Raw genomic sequence first — 20,872 nt, forward strand, 5'->3', positions numbered from 1 at the left:
TATTGCAAAGCTATAGTTTCAAGGATACAAGCAATATTCTAAAATTATAGTTCAAAAGGTTATTATTGCAGAACTCTTAAAGGCTTAACTACAAGCAAAGAGCAACATCCCTAATGCTTTAATTCCAATGCTCCCAAATCAGCTAAGGTTAATTTCAAACAAAAGATAGGCTCAAAGGACTTCTTCCATGCTTTACTTTACTCAGTTATTATTAGAATTTATTTTATAACTGTCCCATGGTTGGTCTCCACACATCTCACAATCACGAATACACACATTGCCTTTATGTACCTGACACCAAACACAGCTTGGTATTTCAGAAATCCCTTTAGAAGTGTGTGGTACACTGCACACAGAACCCTTAGGCCCCTCAGCTTCAGCATTTGTCCAACATGAACAATTTTTTTCCAGTATGAGCCTGCCTTTAACTGAGATGGAAAGTCAGTATCACTCTTTGTGTCTCTAAATGCTTTATTAAAAGTGTCTATTTCATGTGAGCCTTTGCACCTACAGAGACTTTTCTTCCCTAGATGAATTGAAATGGTCCACACATGGATATAGAAGCTATTATTTTCCCAGCACGATGTTAAACTGCTCATCAACTCTTGCAGAGCCAAAACACTTAAGAAAACCACGCAGGTGAAGGAGCTGCAGCTCTAATAACCACGGGCCAGCACTTCATCCCCAGCCAGGAAATCTCTCCCCCCTTCAAAGAAGCTTTGCTCCCAAGACCTGGACACTTTATGCTGCAGAGAACTGTTTTACAGGGGCTGGAAATCATCAAAAAAGGCTCCACTCTTTTTGCTGAAGCAGGCACAGATCCTGCCTGTATCACAAACCTGCTCTCCAGGTAGGATCTGGCTGCTGCTGCTGCTTTCTGGCTTTATTTTGCAGGATGTTGCCAGTTAATAACACCCCTGCACCCTCCCACTCTCACTCAGACCCCATTGGTGTGACTGGAAAGGTAGAAAGAGGAAATCAGGTCTATCAGTATGAAAATACGTTTCTATCAATATGGAAACACATTTCTCAGTGTCGTGGAGGATTTGCTAAACTGGATAACCCACTTGTGGCAGGAGTTATCCATAACTGTACATTGAGAAAACCTGATAATTCAGATTTCTTCTCTTTTTAAGTGTTTTTTTTTTTTTTTGTGGTTTGTGTGTTTGTTTTTCTCAACTGTATAAGCATGTAACAATGTCTATTATGAAAACTACAATGATTTTAAACTGGTAAGATTGAAGAGAAAAGTGGATTAGAGTAACCCCAAAGAAATGGCACTGAGTGTTTGGACAGGGACTTTTCATGGGGACACATACTGATAGGACAAAGGGGACTGCCCTTAAACTGGAGGAGGTTTAGACTGGAAATTGGGCAGGAATTGTTCATGGGGGTGCCAACAAAAATGAGAAATATCTATAAACCCCCTCCTCTCCAGATTATAAAGCTGTAAGTGAGGCTGTTTAGGGCAAGATTTCTCTTACATGTGGCTTATTTCAGACTTAAATACTTGCAATAACTTTTTTTTCAGTGTCTGAATCTATCCTCTTCTGAACGTATTTGACTAGATCTGCCAAGTTCTATGTTTTTCTGGGAATACAAGATGCCCTATGCTATTAATCTTTTTACAGCAATGATTGACTCAAATGGTTTGTGGGAAAAGGAGGAAAAACATATTTAGTAAAGATCTCTGGTACAGTTAATTTGTCTCCCTGTGGCTCTGAGACATGCAATTCAGATTTCTGCGTGCTGTGGACACCCTTGTCAATGTATTGATGAAGGCCTGTGGGAATACAGCAGTTTTAAACAATATTTTAAAGCAGAAATTCCAGGGTACTTCATGTGGATGATGTTCTTTTTATTCTCAGCAACTGTAAAATACAGCAAAACTGGAGAAAATTTTATTTACGTTTTTAAACAATAGATGAATTTTCAGGATGCTCATTAAAATGGGAAATAGTAAATGATGAAAGGTTTTCTTTAATAGGAAGTAAAAATGTCATGACATCACCAGAATATATTGGAGAGCAGGAAGCAGAGCAGCTCTTGCCCAGAATGCTGATGAGCTGAGCTGCTCAGCCTTTCTCCTGCACGTAGGAAGAATGTATTTATGTATTTTCTCTTTCTGTTGTATGTTGTTATATATTTATACACAAAAGTGGATAACGCAAAAGAAGTTATTTCATCAGTAATGTCCAAGAACTGCACACCAGGCTGGGAGCAGCTGAAATTTGTTCATTAAAAGTTCATGGTCTGTTGACCTTTTCTCGTTCAAGCCTTGTATTGAGTCCACTCCTTATCTCTGCTGTGCATGGCAGATTGTTTAGCATATTTCTTGTGTAGAGAGTGACTTTGAGTGCCACAAGGACCTCACTTGGCACTTGCAGGCATAAGCAGAATGTGTTTGAAAATGTTGCTGTGCTCTCTAGTGGATAATTTAGTTATAAGTGCCTAAGAAATTAGTATCAACAACAGTTACCAATTTATATTTCACTTAACGGAAAGACCTTCAGCAGAAGGGCTCTGCTCAAGTGCAGGGCTGTGTCTGCAGGGAACACTCACAGGTTTTACTGCACACATTTCATTTCTGATACGTTTAGGGACAGACCACATTCTGTAGAAGCTTTTTTGTAAGACTGGTTTTCGATGTGCAGGCAGCAAGAGGGTTTTATTTTCCACCCTGTCTCAGATCATGGGAGATGAGCTTGCTCCACATCTTTTTCTTGCCAAAACCCTTGGCTGGCCCCTCGGGCACCCAGCTGTCAGTGTTTGAGGCACACCTTACCCCTCAAATTCTGGGTTTCCAGAACAAGGAGCAGTGTTTGCCTGCTCCTGACCTGGGATGGTGCTGCTGGTGCTGAGACTCTTTCCTGGCTTGTGGGAATCTGTAAAATTAGAGGGTTTCAAGAAAGTTGTAAAAGGCAGGGCTTAGATACAGCAGAACATTGAGTAGAGCTAAAGCAGCAGTCATGAGTTAGGTTAGCAGAAAAATTATTTAAACTGTAGAAAAAGCAAGGGCAAATAGAACAATGGTCTGTGTATTAACGCTTGTCTGAATAGCTCTCTAAGCTGCAGAAAGTTTATCTAGTGAGATATTAGGAAGGTTAAAGCTTAATAATGGAGCTCTGTGCATTGTGTTTTAAGGCTCACAAGCAGGTATTGTATTCAAAATAAGCAAGCAGTGTTTAACCAAAGGTACCTGTGCTTATGGTGATTGGATAGAACTACTGTCAATGTGCTTTTGCTTTGTGTGATTGGTCAAGAAGCTTATAAAGTAAGTTGTAACATTAAGTTTTTTGGCCTGCTTCCTGGAATGTGAGATGCTGGCATCTTCCATTGTCATAACCATGTAATGAGACTGATGCTGAAAAATAAACAGCTCAAGGCAGTTCCACAGCAGCCCCATCTCGTTTGCATCTGTAAATAACCCCCTTGGGCGTCACTGGATCAGTCAGTGAGCTTGCACCTGGCCTTCCTATCCCCATCCTTATTTCCTTTAGTCTGTTCAAATCTTTGCACTCTGGTTTGTATCCTTCACTCTTCAGGCAATTATTTTCCACCCCTATTCTCTCCAGCCCAGCCACCATCCCTGATAGTTCAGTGCTGATTTACACTGTGACTAAGGCTGCCATTCCAATTGTCCTCTCCTTCCCTTGGCCTGTCAGTCATTCACTGAAGGCCTGCCATTTCTGCTTATCTGACTCATTTCCAGCTGCATTAAATTTATTGAGCTTATTATTGTTTGAAGATTTATATACTAGAGTTGGCAGAAATAAAAATGTCCTTCATGGGAAAACTTGATTTCTGGTGTTCTACATGGCAGATTGGCTTCTTTGATATGGGCCCAGAGCTGTGTATGAAGATGCCTGGAATGGTGAATCATTGTTCTAATGACCAAATAATTGGAGCAGCAGATTTGAATTAAATGACATCCTGTTCTATTTCACAAGAAAAATAATTTGGTTTGATTCTTCATTGAACTTCGGTTGTCAAGTTCAGCAGTGAAAAGCTGTGCAAACTTTTCCTCATGTTTCAATGGATGTTTTCACAGAATTCCCAAAATCTGCTTGCAGTTGCAGCTGTCTGCATTTCTGCCTCTGTGTGCAGATGCATGGGGAGTAGTTCAGGCATTACTGAGTTGTGCCCAGTCAAGTGATTTCATATCTCCTTGGATGTGGTAAAAATGATCCCATTTTGTGTAATTTTATTGCTCTTTATCAATAGTATATGGTATAAGACTCATCCAGAGAATTAAATCTTGCTGTATTCTCAACAACTCTCCAAGTCTGGATTTGGAGTAGATTTAGACTTTTTCAAAGTCTTAATGCAAATATGTTTCCCTTCATCCACATGCCAGCCTCTCACTGTTCCAGGTGACTCAGTTGTGGCTGTTCAGGTACCTTTTTTCACTCTTCTGTTTGCAAATATGCAAACAAATTGAATGGGAAATAGGAACGAGAATCTAGGAACAAGTTTTCCCTTTGGTGGTGTTTTTCTCCTCCTTGGTTTTGGCATTTAGATAAGATTTAATTTAGTTTCAGGTTTCATGCCAGATTTCAAGGTAATGATGAGTTTTAATTTTACATTTGTTGTTCCATGCTCTCATAATAACAGTATGAATCTACAATTTCAATAAATGCTGCACAACTCCACAGGTTAGAAAACAGTTTATTTGCTTGGGGGGATATGTAGTTATAAAACATAAACAAATATGGAATATTTTATTCTCTTGAAATATTGGTAAGTTCTAAGGATGTAGATGGAGCAACCATTTAAAAGTCTTAGAAGGGCTGTGTTGGAAATCTGCAGAATTAGGTGTGACACTTGGAAGGCATTTGTGTCATGAGGAGCAGCTCAAGTCACTGTGTGAAGTTGGCATGAAATAATAAAACTGCCAGAGCAGAGGTGAGGTGATGCTCACTCACTTCTCTAGTTGTGGAAGTTAATAAAAATTAGGAGAATCTTTAAGTGGTGTTCCAAAAATCATCCTGCTCTGAGTTCAATTAGTGAAATCACCCAAACCCCAGTGCTCTTGGAACAATACAAAAAAAGACTTAATGATGTGTGAGAATTCACAAGAATGCAGGAAAATTTCTTTCCTGTTTTAAATTAAACTTTACCCTTGCCATTTTATTAAAAGGTGATGGCACTTTATTGCCAGAGCCTTCCAGCCTGTTGTAAGCAACTGATCTCAACAACTTCTCTACAAAATATTCCTGACCATTGTACCTGGCATTGTAATTCAAAAAACATCTCTGGTGCTTTTCTGTTTTCCAAATAATCACAATCAGGTTGTGCTGTACTTGCTTGTCTGTTAAGGATATGAAATATATGTGTATAAAAATAAATATGTAATGTTTATTCAATGCAGCAAACATTCAGGTGAGCATCACTGGGGCTTGGGAGTAATTTGGATCACTTATTTTTCTTGGGTTCTCTGTCTCATTGATGGAATAATGGTGAACTGTGTTTCTTTTAAAAGTCTCAGCAAATGTATTAATTTGGGAACATTTCTATGATTTTTATAGATAGAAATATAAAAATATAGATATATCACAAATATATATATCTAAAATTATAACCTCCTAAATATTTTTGGGTTATTTTTGAACTTTCCACTGGAATGAGACATGACATACTGAAGCTTTGAGTAATATTTTATTGCAATGCAGTAAAAAGTTGACTTGCAGTTTTATTATTACTGTAATTTTCATTCAAAATTTTATATCCACAAATTATTTTTTTTTTCAGTTGAAGTCAACGTGGAATATGTTGCCCTGACTTGTGTCCTGAATTTTAGCTCTTTCCTTTATGTGCTGTTCAGAGTGTGGATGCCATTTTGTGTCCTAGGTAAAATTAACACTTAATAGTGTTTTACAGCCTTTTAGTTTGTCTTCTGAATGGGTGCATTGAGGGTGTTCCTAAAGAGAAGAGAGGGCAGCAAAGGCTGTGAAAATCTGTGAACCTCTAGAAGTGGTGGCATTTGGTAGGAAATTCTAAATGGTAGGAAATTCTAAAATCAGGAGGGGAAACCCACTGATACTGGAATGGAGTAGTAGTGCTGACTCCTTGTGTGCTTTCGAAAAGAAGCCTGATCTCTCTGGAAAAGCATGTTTGGTGGAAGTTGGTGCCTGGAGCAGGGATGTGGGCACAAGATTATGGTGAAAATGGAGTTCCTTGTTTCCTCATTTGGAGTCTGGAGTTTCCTTTATTGCCAGCTCTAGCTCCGTGTGCTGCGCTGTGTCTTTATTCCAGCATCAGGCTGAAGAGCTCTCAGTGTGCAAAACATGAGCTTTTATTTGAAACCTGAGTTTGCATTTCTGCCACAGCCACACTCTGTGTGCCCCAGCATCAGCGCTGGGAGGGTGCTGGCAGCTGGCACCGAGCTCCAGCTGCTGCCAAAGCACATCTGCCCAGCCTCGTTCCACCTGGGCCAGCTCCCTGTCCAGGAGAGTGTCAGCCTTCACAATATCTGGTCTGTTTTCCCATCCTGTCTGCATTTTAAGAAGTTCATGCTGATATAGATTCCTCAGGGCCATATGGTAGAAACAGTCGGGGAATGATTGGCATCTGACTCCACTGACTCAGAATGCTGAACAATTGCTTCATTAAAACTATACTGTATTAGATTAGTACTGTACTAAATTGAATACTAAAGAATACTCAAGAAAAAACCCATGACTGTCTGTGGAAACCCAGAGCACAGGGAATATTTCTCTGTCTGCTCTGGGGTGCCCTGACCCCCAGGGCAGCACTGACTTTGACCCTCATTCATGGAGAAAGTTTCTTAGACTTCAAGATAGACTGGAATCCACAAAAGTGTGAAATAGATTACAGACAGTAGTGTAGGTGTATCACTTGGTGAGAAATTGAGGTTTTGGGATTTTTAGTATGTTGTGGATGGAAGCAAGATGGAGGGCACAGGGTGTTGTCCTGGTTTTCTTCTTCATGTTTCTTCTCCCTCCTTCTTCATGGGTTTGGGCATGATTTACAATTACAATTACAATTCATTTTGTAATTGGGCAGAAAAGTCCCCATTGCAGCTCTGTGGGATCAGTTATTGGGTTAAAAGGGAAATAATCTAGGTATCAGTTCTTAATTGGACAGTTTAGTCTTAAAAGACCTTGTAAAAAGAGATTGTTGGCCATTTTGTGCCTTCTAATGAAAAGCTGCCCAACTCACAGTAGTGAGACTGTTTTACTGATAAGAAACAACAAACACCTGAGTCCAAACATGAATTAGTGTCTCAAGTACCTTCAATCCAGACCTAGAAAAGTCACCGAGTGGTACCACCACAACTGTCTCCAGACAGCCAGGACACAGCTTTGGCCCAATTGGCCAATTAATACAAACAACCACCACCAGAATCCAATTACCAAATCCCTTCATGTAAACAATCTTCCTAACACATTCCACATGTGCAAAAACAACAGGAGCAGAGAATAGAGATAAGAACTGTTTCCTCTTTCCCTGAGGTTCTTTGCTGAGGTTCCCAGGAAATTTCCTTGGGAAGTTGTGCCTTCCTACTCTCTCTGAAGAGAGCTGCAGCTTCAACAGCCACATTTCTGGTGCCCAGCTTCCAAGCGCTGTCTAGATGGAATTGCTGCAGGTATGAGTGCCAAAAAAAATCACCTTATAGTCGTATGAATATATTTTATCCATACTTCAGTTATTCCTCAGTTTCTGTGCAGCCCATCCCTTTGAGCCACTCAAAATGTCCAGTATACCCAGGCACAGGGAGTTATGAAGCAGCCAAAAACACAGTGTCGTCTTCCTTTTCCTGGTTTTAGATCCTGAAATTTGTTTCTCACCCTATGATCCTATGCCAGGCAGAAAGGGGCCGTTCCATCTAAGTTTTGCTTCACTCTCTTTTGAGGGACAGTGTGTCATGCATGTGTTTTGAGATTCCTGCCATTGATACAGAGAAATGAGAAGGGAAATATCTGATGAACTTGTTTTCCTTGCTTCTCATGAACAATGTATGACAGCTTTGAGAAATTGTGTTCAAAGGAGTCATTATGGTGCCGTTTGAATTAGTGAAATAAAAGTAAAGACTTCTTATTTTCTAACAGCTTATTTTCCCAGTGGTTGTCCAATAATAACCAGCACTTCAGTCACAGGGGCAGAGAGTTCACGTGTCATTAGCACACTCTGAAAGCTGTAATGCCTTTTTCATTTATTTATTTTTTCATTTATTCATTTTCTTGCTCTGCAGCTTGGGGTGGAACCCTTGCAGTCCTGAAGCAGGGAGTGCCAGAGTGCTTTGCTGCTTTGGCAATCCACTGTGCATCCAACAAGGAGAATTCTTTGAGGAATGGCACAGAGGATGTTGTTGCTATTGTGATTATTGAAATTATCCCACAAGTTTTGTGCTTTTTGATGGGTACAAATTAGTCCTGTGATGGGTAAGCCTTGGAAATGGGTAATTCTGAGTTAGAGAATTTTTTTTGAGTTTTTACTTACCAAGATCTGCTGTAGCTTTGTGATCAGTTGTGCTTTGGGAGCATTAAAGCATTGGAATGAGAACTCTGCTTACTAAACCGTAACAAAAAATTTGTTCCACTTTGAGATTATTTTTTTTTAAATGAAAACCCAAATGAAAAGTGCTCAGAGTATTTACACTTCAAGTGACCTCAGCACAATTCACAGTTGTTCAGCAGGAGGAAAAAATCTCCAAGTCCTGATGTTCTAATTTATCTTTAAAAAGATTCCACAAGACAAATAAAACCACTTATATTCATTTTTCTCCCTCGCCTGCTTCCATTACTCAGTAGTGAACAAGACATAAAGGTGATCTGAGCCTGGGAGTTTAACCAGAAATAAAATACAGGAATGTATCCTGGCCCTCACACTTGGGTTGTATTTTCCTTTAGAAAATTCTTTCATGTGCTTGTGGGATATCAGAGATAATGATGTGTTGAGTAGGGGCAATGAAACGAGACTCTCAGTCAATAAATTTGCTCAAAATGCAAGCAAGTGAAATAATCTATTGTCTGGTGGAGCTGTTCTATGCAGGTACATAGTTCAAATCATTTCAAAGCTTAGGCTCCAACAGAAATTGTTGGGTTGGAGTATAGCACACCAGAAATTAAATGTCATTTATGTCTCTATGCAGGAATTTAGGACAGGAAGAAGAATTGAATTGAATTGAAAATTTTATTCTGACTCTTATCCTAAATTTACTTTATCTTATCCTATTAATGCTGAACTCGTAACCATTCTTGTAGGAGATTTCTATTTAGAACCAAAAGTAACCAAAAAGCATTTTTAGCAGCAGAATGAACTTCCATGAGAATTTTTAAACCTGGTAATGCTTTTTTTTTAATAGTTCAAAAGAGAAGATTTTTTTTTTTTATTATTATTGTGAATCTTCCCATTACATATTGGACTGTCTGCTGTAATGTTGATGTAGTCAGTGTAGTCCAACAGGTCCTGGATAATTCAGTTAAAAACTCATAGCAAATATTGACTCTTGAGAAGGATTAAAGCATTGGAATGGGAACTCTACTTTCTCAAAGAAGACATAGACAACTCAGATTTATTTATATATATGTATAAGAAAATGTAACCCTACATTTACAATATTGGGATAGCAAGAATTATTTCCCTTCACAGTGGCATTTGCTTACAGTTTTTGAGTCAGGACCAGAAACCTTCTGCTGCTTTTGTGGTTTCTCCCTTTTCTAGACTCTTTTCCTGTTATTTTGCATGCAAATCCTGTGCTGTCTGCAAGCTGGGCCATGGATGGGTTTTATACACAGGTCATTAAAGAACTTGCCTGTGCATCTCCAGATTTATTAAGTGACTTGAAGTGCCACTCTATCAAGCCATTGTATCCAATTAGTATTTCTCTCCCTTACAGAAGGATTTCTTGAAAAATATTTGCAGTTTATGAAATTATATCTGCAATTATATAGGCTTTTGGGTAATAACAAGTATATTTTCATTTTTCAGTACATTTTATTGTGCTTTGTTATGAACTGTTTACAGCAGTTCTTGCTGGCAGGGGAGAGGAGAGAGGGAGGGCAAATGGAGCTGAGCGTGGAGTAAAACCAAGGGAAATCTCATATTAAAGATTCACCAATGAATCTTTACAGAGTTTATGCAAATCCAGTGGGTATTTTGTGAAAGTGTTAATGAGTGTCACATCCTGATTACTGCATATTTCCCCTTGCGTTTCCAACCACACCAAATCCAATCGAAACTGCTAAAATTAACACCATGAGTTCACAACATTTTGTCAGAAAAACGTGTGAAATTTGTTTTTAAAATATTGTGCACTCATTATTCTTGGAAACATCTTACGTGGATGTCGATATAAACTATCCTGTGTGCATGACAAACTTAGCGTTGGTCTCCCTAAATCCTTCTGAAGCGCTGTCTATTTCTGAGCTGTGTTTTGCATCTCACTATAAAGCAAACCCTATAATTAACTGCCCTGGCACTGAGGATCCTGTGGGAATGTGTTTGTTTACCAACAGCTACCAGGAGCAGCCCTTTTTGCCAAGCACATGAATCCCAGAGTGGTTTGGGATGGAAGGGACCTTCAAACCCATCTCATTCCACCCCTGCCATGGCAGGGACACCTCCCACTGTCCCAGGTGCTCCCAGCCCTGCCCAGCCTGGCCTTGGGCACTGCCAGGGATCCAGGGGCAGCCACAGCTGCTCTGGGCACCCTGTGCCAGGGCTGCCCACAGTCAGTCAAGGATTTCATTCTGAAGGACGTGCTGGTCCTTTTGCTGAGCCTGAAGTGAGGCCTGGGACGTGTGAGATGACTTCAGACTCATTGATTTAGTTAATGTCAAAAACTGAAAGGTAAAAAATTAAAATTATAAAAAACAAACATTTTTTTCCCCCTTTACTTAAGAGTTATACTCAGGGTTTGAGCACTCCAGCCAGCTTACTCCCCTGTTTCCCCATTACCTTTCCTTTTGCTGCATGGGCCATCTCTCCTCTCAACCTCTCTCTCAGCTTTTGCTGGGTTTGAAGTTTTGAGACAATTTCATGTCCCTTTTGCTCTCTTTTGACTCAGCTTGGCAAACATATCCTGTCTTTACAACTAGGCCAAAAAAACTCTTACAAGTCATGAGAGCAACCAAAATCCAGGAATATTTGTGGGGAAGGAGATTTTCCTACCACCACTCCAGGACACCACTGGTGGGATGGATCAGGATGTGGCACCAGGCAGTTTGGCCTTTTATGGATCTTTAATTTCTCTGCCATCCTGTTAATATAACCCAGAGTGCTGTGTTTGGATCACAATGAGATCACAATGAGCCTGTTTATTTCCAGATACGTAGTGCCATCGTTCATTTGCACATTAAAGGGAACTTTGCTCCAAGAAGACAAATTCGAGGCTACAGAAGCTCTGTGATTATTGTAATGCTAATCTGTATTCAATCCCATGTATGTGTCACATCTTGAATGCTTTAAAAAATTAATTAGTCAACTGTGTTGTGGCACAGATGAGCGGGAGCAAGGGGCTGCTTGCATGCACAAGCTGTGACATTCTCTGTGCCAGCAGGACTTGAAAGGAGAGAAGGTCCCCAAGAACCGAGCTGGAGGTGGGCTCAACCTCTGCCTTCTACCTGATAGTGCAGAAATTGTGGCTTTTGTGTTGCTGTGTTATATTAAGTGATGAAAATATGCTTAAATTATCTCAAATAACAATCCCTATGCTGCTTTATATCCTGTGTTTATGAAGATATTTAAGTCTTTGCATTCATTTTAGGAGGAAGTAAACATCGTGCCTCTAAAGCTAGTGACAAAAGTCTCATTGGTGTGTTCTGCAATCTGGAGAGCAACTGCAAAGGAAAATAGGTGGAGTAAAAATAAATACAGCTGCAAAATAAAGATTTGTTGTTAACTAAGAGTAAAGGATAGGCAGTTACCCATTTTCTCAGCAGAATTCTACCTCCATCCTTCTCACAGAGCTGCCCAGGAGTATTTCTTTGCCTATTTTCTGGGAAAAGAATCTTCTAGAAATCTCTAAACTCTCATTCTCTTTTCTTTGCTCAGATCCCTGTGGGTAGGAGCAGGCACGTGCCAGACTCACTCACGGGGGTAGTGCTCACTCTGCTTTACTGAGGGGGCAAAGGCAGAGTGAAAATTCTCAATTCTGACTCCTCTGGGGCTCTGTGCCTCTAGGGGTGGCTGGGGAGCCTTGGTGCTCCCTCAGTGCCTTCCAGCTGGGGCTGGGCAGTGGTTTATATTGCATTTATTTGATGTTCTGAGCAGCACTCAGGGCTCTGTTCTGTGCCAGAGGCTGCATTTCATCCTTTGGAGGTGTTACCTCGCAGCATTTGACCTCCAAGGGGAAGCACTTCCAGGTTTTTTAGGTTTTTTCCATTGTGTTTTGGCATTTCCCCACAATGGTGTGGTGAGCACTGTCACATCTGTGTTTTCCTGGTCATGGGGCTCTGTAGACAAATTAACCTTTTGCAGTTTTATTGCGGAAACAATTTGCATTAATACTGTGGGAAGGAAAAAGTATTGCAGAATTGGAAGACATTTTGAATTCACAGCATAATAAAAAGTTGCTTTTTCTAATTACTAAACAAAAAAATGCAATTTTTTTTGGGAAAAACACCTAAATGCAGATCCAGATTACCTCTGAAGGACATCTAGAGTGAGATATTAAAGTCCATATTGCAGCCTTTACTAGTAATCCCTGTTCCTGTGGCAATGCTGCCTGCTTTAGGAATGCAAATTCCTGTGACTCCTTTAGCATTTCAACAGGGCTGTGAATATGTATAAGCACAGAAGGAATTATTTTGCTTCAAGACTTTTCAGAGACCTGTTTCTTCTTCATGTTGGTAGATGTGTTGTTACCTTATGTTTCACATTAAACTTTGCAACAAGCTCAAAAAAAGAGTCAACAGTTTTGAAAGTGAATGCTGCTGGTAAATGGTGCCTTCCTTACACTTCACAAAAATACAGATTTTTTTTCTTTGATTTCATGCTTCTTCAGAAACTTTGCTTTATTTTAGGGTTTTGGATAAGTAATTCTTTTTTGAACTTGACCTCCTAAGCAGAAGTGGCTGTGCAAAAAATCCCTATCCTGTGGAATATGCATTTTTGCTCTTTACAGGGGGGTAAGTACAGGCGTGACTTGTTATTTTTATAGCAGTTTTCATAGCATTTCTGCAGAAAACTTTTTTTTGTGGCAATGTTTGAAGTAACATTTATTACAGCAGTACTATTTGCATCAAAACTATGTTCCTCTACTATTTTATTGATGGTCTTTGATTTCTTGTTTCAGATTGAAAATAGGCATGACTTTTTTGACAAAATATAGGAAATAAATTTTTCATTTAATATGCTGCAAACTTCTGCATTTAGCATTACAGTAAGAGTGTGAAAGTACCTTTGGACACTTGCAATGTTTAAGTTAATTCATTTTTAAACTGATTTAATTGCATGACAGACAGAAACAGAACTAGAACCTTCAAGAGAGATTGGTGACATCAGCAGCAAATACACCTTGGGAAAAGGCAACCTCAGCTCTTAATGCAAAATGGAGCAATTCAGATTGGTATAATCACATTTACAAATTCGCTATGGAGGCTGCTTGTGAGCAATTGGCTACAGAACAGCACTGACATTTTGAATATACAGAAAAATGATTTCTGAAAACACCTAGTATTTTGTGTCACTGCTTTTTTGGAACATCTCTTAGGTAGGTCCAATGCTAACCCAATTATTTTTGTGTACTTTTGTAATTAGTTTCACTGTGCTCTTAGCAGCGTTGTGGATGCTTGCAGGATCCAACCCCTGGAGAACATTTTAAAATTCTGCTTGGCAGAGAAAAAAAACCTTTTGTTTTCTGATTGTATTTCTTTTGCTAGTTCAGATTTAAAATTCTTATCATTTAGATTATCTCCAAAGGATATTTAGCATGAGTTAACACCATGCTTTCTCAGATGTGGATTTCCTTGAGCTCCAGTTGCTCTGTTGGGTCTGTGGCATCTGATGGATGTTGGATTTTTTAACACATTGGTTGTCTGGCTCAAAGTTGTGCATGGAAACCACAAACCCTTTTGAAATAAAGCTGCAGCACGTTTGTGATAAATCACAGGATGCTTTTCCATCTGAATATGTTTCATTAGCTTCCCTTGTGTGGTGCTGCTCATTAGGTGGCTGCAGGAAGAACCATTCCAGCAGGAATCCATCAGGCATGGAGAGCCCCCGTGTGTTGGACATGGACCTGCATCCAAGACTAAACCACATTTCACTGTAGTAAAAATGCTTTACAAACTGGGCAGGTGCAGAATTGCCTTCTGCTCGAGGTGCTGCTTTTGAATTTTGCCATTATTCACTTTCTTCAGTGGTTATGTTGGTTTTTAATAGTTCCCACAGTGCAGAAACTTAGTTCAGGAAATTATGGCTAAATCAGTTACCCACTGAAGGCTTTGAGCTGGAAGCTTTCTAGGATGACACGTGCACCTTTGCGGCAGTTTGAAAAAAACCCTCCAGCTGCACCATTCACTAAAAGGCACATATTTTACAGTTAGCTGCTGTGGCCTGCTTCTCTGTGATTTTCTTTATCAATTGGAAAATTCAGAAGAAAAACACTCCCTTTTTAAAGGCGGTAAAGATGTAAGGGATGACAAACTAAATTCATTTAGAACTTTTGGTGTGCCATGAGACATAATGTGATGGTGCTCATCTGTAGCATTCAATGAGTACATTGAAAATACTTATTGAAGATAAATAAAAAGGATAGAAATCTGGAATGACTGAAACCTCAACAGCTGCTGCCATCACAGTAATATTTCAGTTATGTGAGGTTTGTCGCTGCAAGTGTGATGGGAAGGGCAGAGGTTCAGGATTTGTGTGTGTGAGAAGGTCACAGGGAGGATCCCCCGTAGCTGAACCACAGCAAGGCCCTGCTGTGATTCCCACTCAGCTTTTGCTCATCCCACAGGGCTCTTAACTCTGGGTCAGGGTGTGGCTTAGAGGGTCTGGTTCACCCACAGCTGCTGGAGAATCCCTGCTGTCAACAAGGGCATCCCAGCTGAGCTTCTGCATCCCCCTGTGGTGACCCAAGGACAACCCTGGCATCACTGGGCCATGGGAGATGTCAGATGTTTCATCTCCAGTTCAGCTGGGAGGTGGAAGAACCCTCTTACAGATTTCAGACATTTCATCTCCAACTGTGAGGTGGAGCAATCACCATGAGAGATTTCAGACATTTCATCTCCAGTTCAACTGAGAGGTGGTAGAACCATGGTTACACACCCCTGAGAGAGAGTTTTGAAGAGGAATGTGTAATGTGCATGGATTTTTATTCAAGGTTACTCTTTCTATAGACTGAAATATAAATTTCAATGTTCTTTTTTAAGTTGGGCATTGGAATTCAGACCATTATTTTGATTTTGATTGTTCTCACAACTTTGTGAGTGCAGCAGCTCTTTCTGCAGCAGTGTGTGCTTTGCCAGTGCTTCCCCCTGCCTCCCTTACTTTTTTGCTAATGAGATAATTAGTTTATTCAAACTCCTTTTCATTACTTGAGTGAAGCATGGGGATCTCTGAAGAGCAGCACTGAGAACCACATGTAGCATGTGCCAGAACTGCAGGTCCTCTGATGGAAGGCCCATACGTGCTGCAAAAGCTCAAAACAACAGGCCAGAGGTAATGGAGATGTTTTCTGACTGCTTTGACTCTGAATGGCCTTGCCCTGGACAGCCTGGTTGTGTAAATTAGCAGTGCTAATTGCTGCTGGTGGCATTTTTAATGGATCTGACCTTAATGCTAGGAATATATGGTAAAAAATCAGATTTAAATAACAGAACTAATAAGCCAACCCATAGTATTTTGTTGATTGTAAGTGGCAGAAGATGGTATTTTAGTAATCCCTGTATTTTACTTCACTCATGTTTTGACACACAGGGTGATTTAATTGGAATTTCTAACATTTCAGTGCATTAATGTTCTGAAACACATTAGCTCTGCCTTAGCAGTTAGTGTTTATTCAATCTCAGAGCACTGTAGGGTCATTAATCCTTCGAGCCCTCCTGAGAAGTCAGAGATGGAGACACTGGAAGTTGTATTATTCTAATTTTACAAGTGGGAAAACTGAAGTGATGAATAATGTGGTCAAGGCCACACAGTGAGGCAGTGTGAGCTCCGAGATGTTCGGGCTATTAAGCCCAGTGGCCAGGCCAACCCTTGCTACATTATCTTTTGAAATTATACACTTCATTGTGATTAAGGTGCCTTAATGGTCCCATAGTCTGTCTAGGAAGAAAGTTTAATAAGTTGAGCATGGCTACAATAAAAACTTCCAAACAAGGAAAACACTATGAAATTACAGCCTGAATTTAATATTTTCTATATGTTAAGTTTTCACAGAACATAATTAAACCTTGTCTCTCCGATTCTGCCAGAAAGTATTTGTATTTAAAAAAAGGAAATTATTGATATCAAGTTATTTTCCAAGAGATCAGATTGTTCTCGATTTTCATTGCAGAATAATGATAAACATTTGAAGATGTTTAGTAAACTTTTTGGGGTTTTTTTTGAGAAATTGTGAATATGTGGTATGAAAATTCATCTTACAGAATTAGAGAAGTCCTCTGAGCAGCCTCTTGAGAATTTTTCAATAGAGCACAAGTGGTTGTTTGCAGATTGTAACTCCAGTGGCATAAATAGATGTACTTTGAAATAGCAGCTTATTTGGTAGGGCATTAGCAGTGCTTTTGTGTAGTGAAAGGGATCAGTTTTTAATGTTTATCTGAAACTTTTTCTTCTTCTCCTCAAATGGGTTAATTGCTGCCATCTCTTGTGCAAGATTTTCAGGGTTTTTTCAGTTCCAGCCGGTCTTTGTCTTAGAAATGACATAGTCTGCAATATTATTCAAAAAGGAATTCAGAATTTAGCAAGAGATTAATCATCATTTAATCAAAATGTTAACCATAAGATTGATCCTAGTAGCGAACCCCTGCAAACTTTAGCACCACGTCCAGTATTTTAACAAGCAGCTAATATTCAGCCCATCCATTAAGCCACCGCTCCATAAATGAATTATTGAGTGTAATCTCCTCTCCCGTGCCCACCTTCCTTTCCCACAAGGCTGTGGTTTTTAGCTAAGCCGGCGTGGAGCCGCTCTTATCTCCGAATAAAACAAACCCGCTCCGCCGAGCGCCGGCACTGCCGAGCCCGGCAGGGGGAAAGGCAGAGGCAGCCGAGGGCTCTGGGCGCTATCGCGGCGGCATCTGGAGCTGAGCAGCGGATGGAAACTCACCCGCACCGTCCCGCGGCACGGCCGGCAGCAGCGCGGCTGTAGCGGAGCCATCGCAGCGCTCCGGGCAGGACGCGGCCGTGCCCGCTGGTGCTGCAGGGCCGCCCGGCTCGCCCCGGCTCCTCCCGCATCGCCGCCCAACATGAAACCCTGGCAGCTGCTGGCAGGCGTGGGAGATGCCCTGCAGGTGAGGCAGCGGCGGCTCGGAGCGGGCTCGGCCGGAGGAGGGAGGGAGGGATGGAGGGAGGGATGGATCCATCCTGTGCCCGCGCCCGGAGCGCCCCGAGCCCGCTGTGCCCGCCGGGAGGGGCCGGGGACACGCGGAATGGGGGCTGCCCCACCTGCGGGGACAGGGGAGGGGATCCGGCCAGGTGAGGCATGCGGGGATGTCGGACAGGTGAAGGGGATGCCGGTCAGGTGAGGGGGCTGGTGGCCAGGTGAGAGGGTTCTGGCCAGGTGAAGGGTGAGGATGATGCCGGCCAGGTGAGGGGGATCCGGCCAGGTGAGGTGTGCGGGGATGCCGGCCAGGTGAAGGGTGCGGGGATGCCGGCCAGGTGGGGGGAATCCGGCCAAGGTGAGGGGGATGTTGGTCATGTGAGGGGCACGGAACTGCCGGCCAGGTGAAGGGGTGCAGGGGTGTCGATCAGGTGAGAAGATGCGGTGAGTTCGAGAGGCTGAAGAGATTTCGGGCTGCGAGGCAGGTAAGGGGGTGCGGGGGTTTGTTGCTGCCGGCCGGGTGAGGGGGATGCCGGCCAGGTGAAGGGATACCGGCCAGGTGAAGGGGATGCCGGCCAGGTGAAAGGATACCGGTCAGATGAAGGGATACCGGCCAGGTGAAGGGATACCGGTCAGATGAAGGGGATGCCGGCCCAGCTGGGCTGTGTGCCGGCCCGGAGCCCAGGGATGCTCGGGCCGAGCCGGGTGTGTGCCGCACAAACTCCGCGGTGCTGCCTCCAGCGTGTTCCTCTGGCTGCGAGCGCTCCTCGGCGAGATGCCGGCAGAAAACAACGCGCGGGAGGGATTATCCATCCTCCCTCCGTGTTTGGCTCAAGTTTATGTGAACTTCATCTTCAGAAAGCTGCTTGGCTTTCTGTGGATGGAATATGTATTAGCATTTATATGAAAGAGAGCAGGAGTCTCATTAGAAGGGGTTTGTCAGCTGGATTATTGCCTGGTGGTTGTTATTGCAGGCAGGTTACAGGATTTCTGACCAACCTGCGTGTCTGTTTAACTTTAGGGTCCCTGTGGGTCACCAGCATAATATACTGATCCTACAAAACACAATTTATGAGTATTTGGAGGTTTTATTACTGTACTTGTTAAAATGCATGGGATATAACAGCAGCAGCATTTTGTTAATAAATACAATTTAAACACACAGGTAATTTTGGTTAATAATCCATTTATATGTGTTTGCATTGAAAAAAAAAAGCAGGAACAGGGTATAAAAGACTAGGATTTAAAAGTGCCTATCGGTTTCCAGCTGGATATAATTGCAAAGTAATTTAAATACTTTGAATGACTTTAGCAATATTCTTGCTTTAAAAAACCCACACACTTCAAAGTATGCAAAAAAAATGTTGAGGGGAGTGGGGAAGGTGGATTTCTCTAGCTTTTAAAAAAAGGACTCTTGTGCAGACTCCTAATAGGGATATAATATTTTTAAAAGACTTGCTGTCACATGGAGGAGACTGTGGCACAGCCCAGTAGTGGAATGCTGGGCTCTGCAGTTCAGACACCGTAAAATCACATTTCTTCCAGGATTGCACATTAAATTCCACCTCAGGTACTTGATTTTGATGGATACTGAGGAATTTAGTAAGATCCAAATCAGTATTTGTCACTTCTGTAGGGATAAGGAATTTGGTTGTAATACAGAAGTAATTAGGATTTATGTAAATGTTACAGAGAAAGTTTGCATTTTTTTATGAATTATTTTGAAAAATCAGTTTACATGCAGTACATTGGTTCCATGTGTATTTCTAAAATGAAGCAACAGATGGGTATAAAATTTGAATGTCTTGATATTCTGACCATACATTGTAGCTTTTTTCTTAGATATTTAATGTTCCTGATGTTGATCTGTTTCTTGAACCTGCAAGTAAGGCTGAAGAGTGAGCAAAACTCCCACTCAATGACCAGTGAGTGTTCCCTTGTCTACAGCAGGAGCAGTAGTGCTGTGGAGAATTTTTAGTTTTTCAGATTTGAATCATTTAATGACAAGGAAGAAGTGAACTCTGGGGTTTTATCCTTTATAGGGGTTTTTCTGGGAGTGCCTGGGGAGTGTGTGTCAATCATCAGCTTTGCTTCCTTTAAAGCTATGGATGTAGGAGAGGGTTGATTATCCATTTGGAGTTCTCCTTCCCAAAGCAATGCATTTTTTGGCATTTTTTGGCATTTTTGGCATTTTTTGGCATTTTTTGGCATTTTTTGGCCTTGGAGATGCTGTGAGCACACAGTTGCTCCCATTGCCATTGCCTGCTCTGGAAGCTGTGGGCAGGAGGTTCCATTTATTCATTGTCTCTCCACATCCAGCACCCTGATACCTCAAGGAGTTCATTGCACAGTTCATTGCACCCTTTCCAGGCACAGTTTTAGAAAGTTTGAGCTTTGTATTCTTGCCTACTCCCACTTAAATAAATATTTGAAATCAGAGTAACTTAACAATGGATAGATGAAGCAACTTCAAGGTGTTACCTTTGGTTTTTCCAACTTCAAACCACTTACCTCAGTAGCATCATTGCCATGGAATTGTTCAAATTTATTCTTTTTTGTAGTAGAAGTTTCATATAGGATCTCAGTTTTGCTCATACACCAGAAAACTTTTCCAGGAACAAGTAATAAATTAATTGTTCAAGTGATCAACTTGGTGGCATTTGAACTGCCAGAAAAGGTCTAGAGAAATGTTCTTGAGAATAATATTGGAAGTTTGGGCTTTTCCTTTTGTAAAGAAAAATATTGCTATAAAATTTTTAATTCATTTGATGAAGATAAATGTGTTAGAAGTGGTAACTGAAGAAGCGTCAACTTAAAGAGGAGAAGGGAGAGAAATGTGGTCAAATCATGCTTGTAAGTTGTTGTGGTGGTAATTGTGAAAAAGTAAATTGGGGAAAAATATATAGGGAATTTTAAGTGTAGAAAATATCTTGTCTGAAGTTTACTTCATATTTTAATTTAAGAAAGCAATGTGTATTTTTTAACTCCTTAGTAAAAATCAAGCTACTAAAGTCAAGCTTTCAGTTGAGTTCAGTGATAGGGATTTTGGAGGTTTAGTTGGAAGGATTGTGTCACAGGATTGTACCTTTCTAGGGTTTGGAGATGGGAACAAAGGCTTCAGAGGGCCTCGATTATTTCAGAGATTTTTCAGTATTTTGGGGGCTTTATATATATATTTCAAGATTGGGACATAATTTATGGCACCTCCTAGGAGCTAAGCATAACTTTTGAAATGTGTTAACTTTATTTGAGGATAAAGTTTTGAAACTATTACTGTGCCATAAATAGGTGTAAGTCCAATCTCGGTGGAAATTAGCAGAGTTATCTGCCTTTAATTCCTGCTGTCTTGGAAAGTGTTCCAAAGGAAGGGAATGTGTTCTGGGCTGAGATGAGGAATTCAGGAGTTCTGATCTC

At 41.1% G+C, this 20,872-nt stretch overlaps 1 protein-coding gene across 22 annotated transcripts in view; it reads left to right on the forward strand.

Moving 5' to 3' along the window:
* Positions 1-20,872, forward strand: part of RBFOX1 (RNA binding fox-1 homolog 1) — a 1,152,005-nt gene that overhangs the window by 538,732 nt on the left and 592,401 nt on the right. For 2 of the 22 annotated variants that reach the window (XM_064725906.1, XM_064725912.1), the window contains exon 1: positions 17,118-17,429. The exons of the other annotated variants lie outside the window; for them this stretch is intronic. In XM_064725906.1, coding sequence (XP_064581976.1) covers positions 17,385-17,429 — 45 coding nt within the window. In that variant the 5' untranslated portion in view covers positions 17,118-17,384. Of the gene's footprint in view, positions 1-17,117; positions 17,430-20,872 lie in introns of those variants that run through there. 22 annotated transcript variants of the gene reach the window in all.

This window comes from Zonotrichia leucophrys, chromosome 14 (assembly GCF_028769735.1).
Source record: "Zonotrichia leucophrys gambelii isolate GWCS_2022_RI chromosome 14, RI_Zleu_2.0, whole genome shotgun sequence".
In the NCBI taxonomy this organism is placed as follows: domain Eukaryota; kingdom Metazoa; phylum Chordata; class Aves; order Passeriformes; family Passerellidae; genus Zonotrichia; species Zonotrichia leucophrys.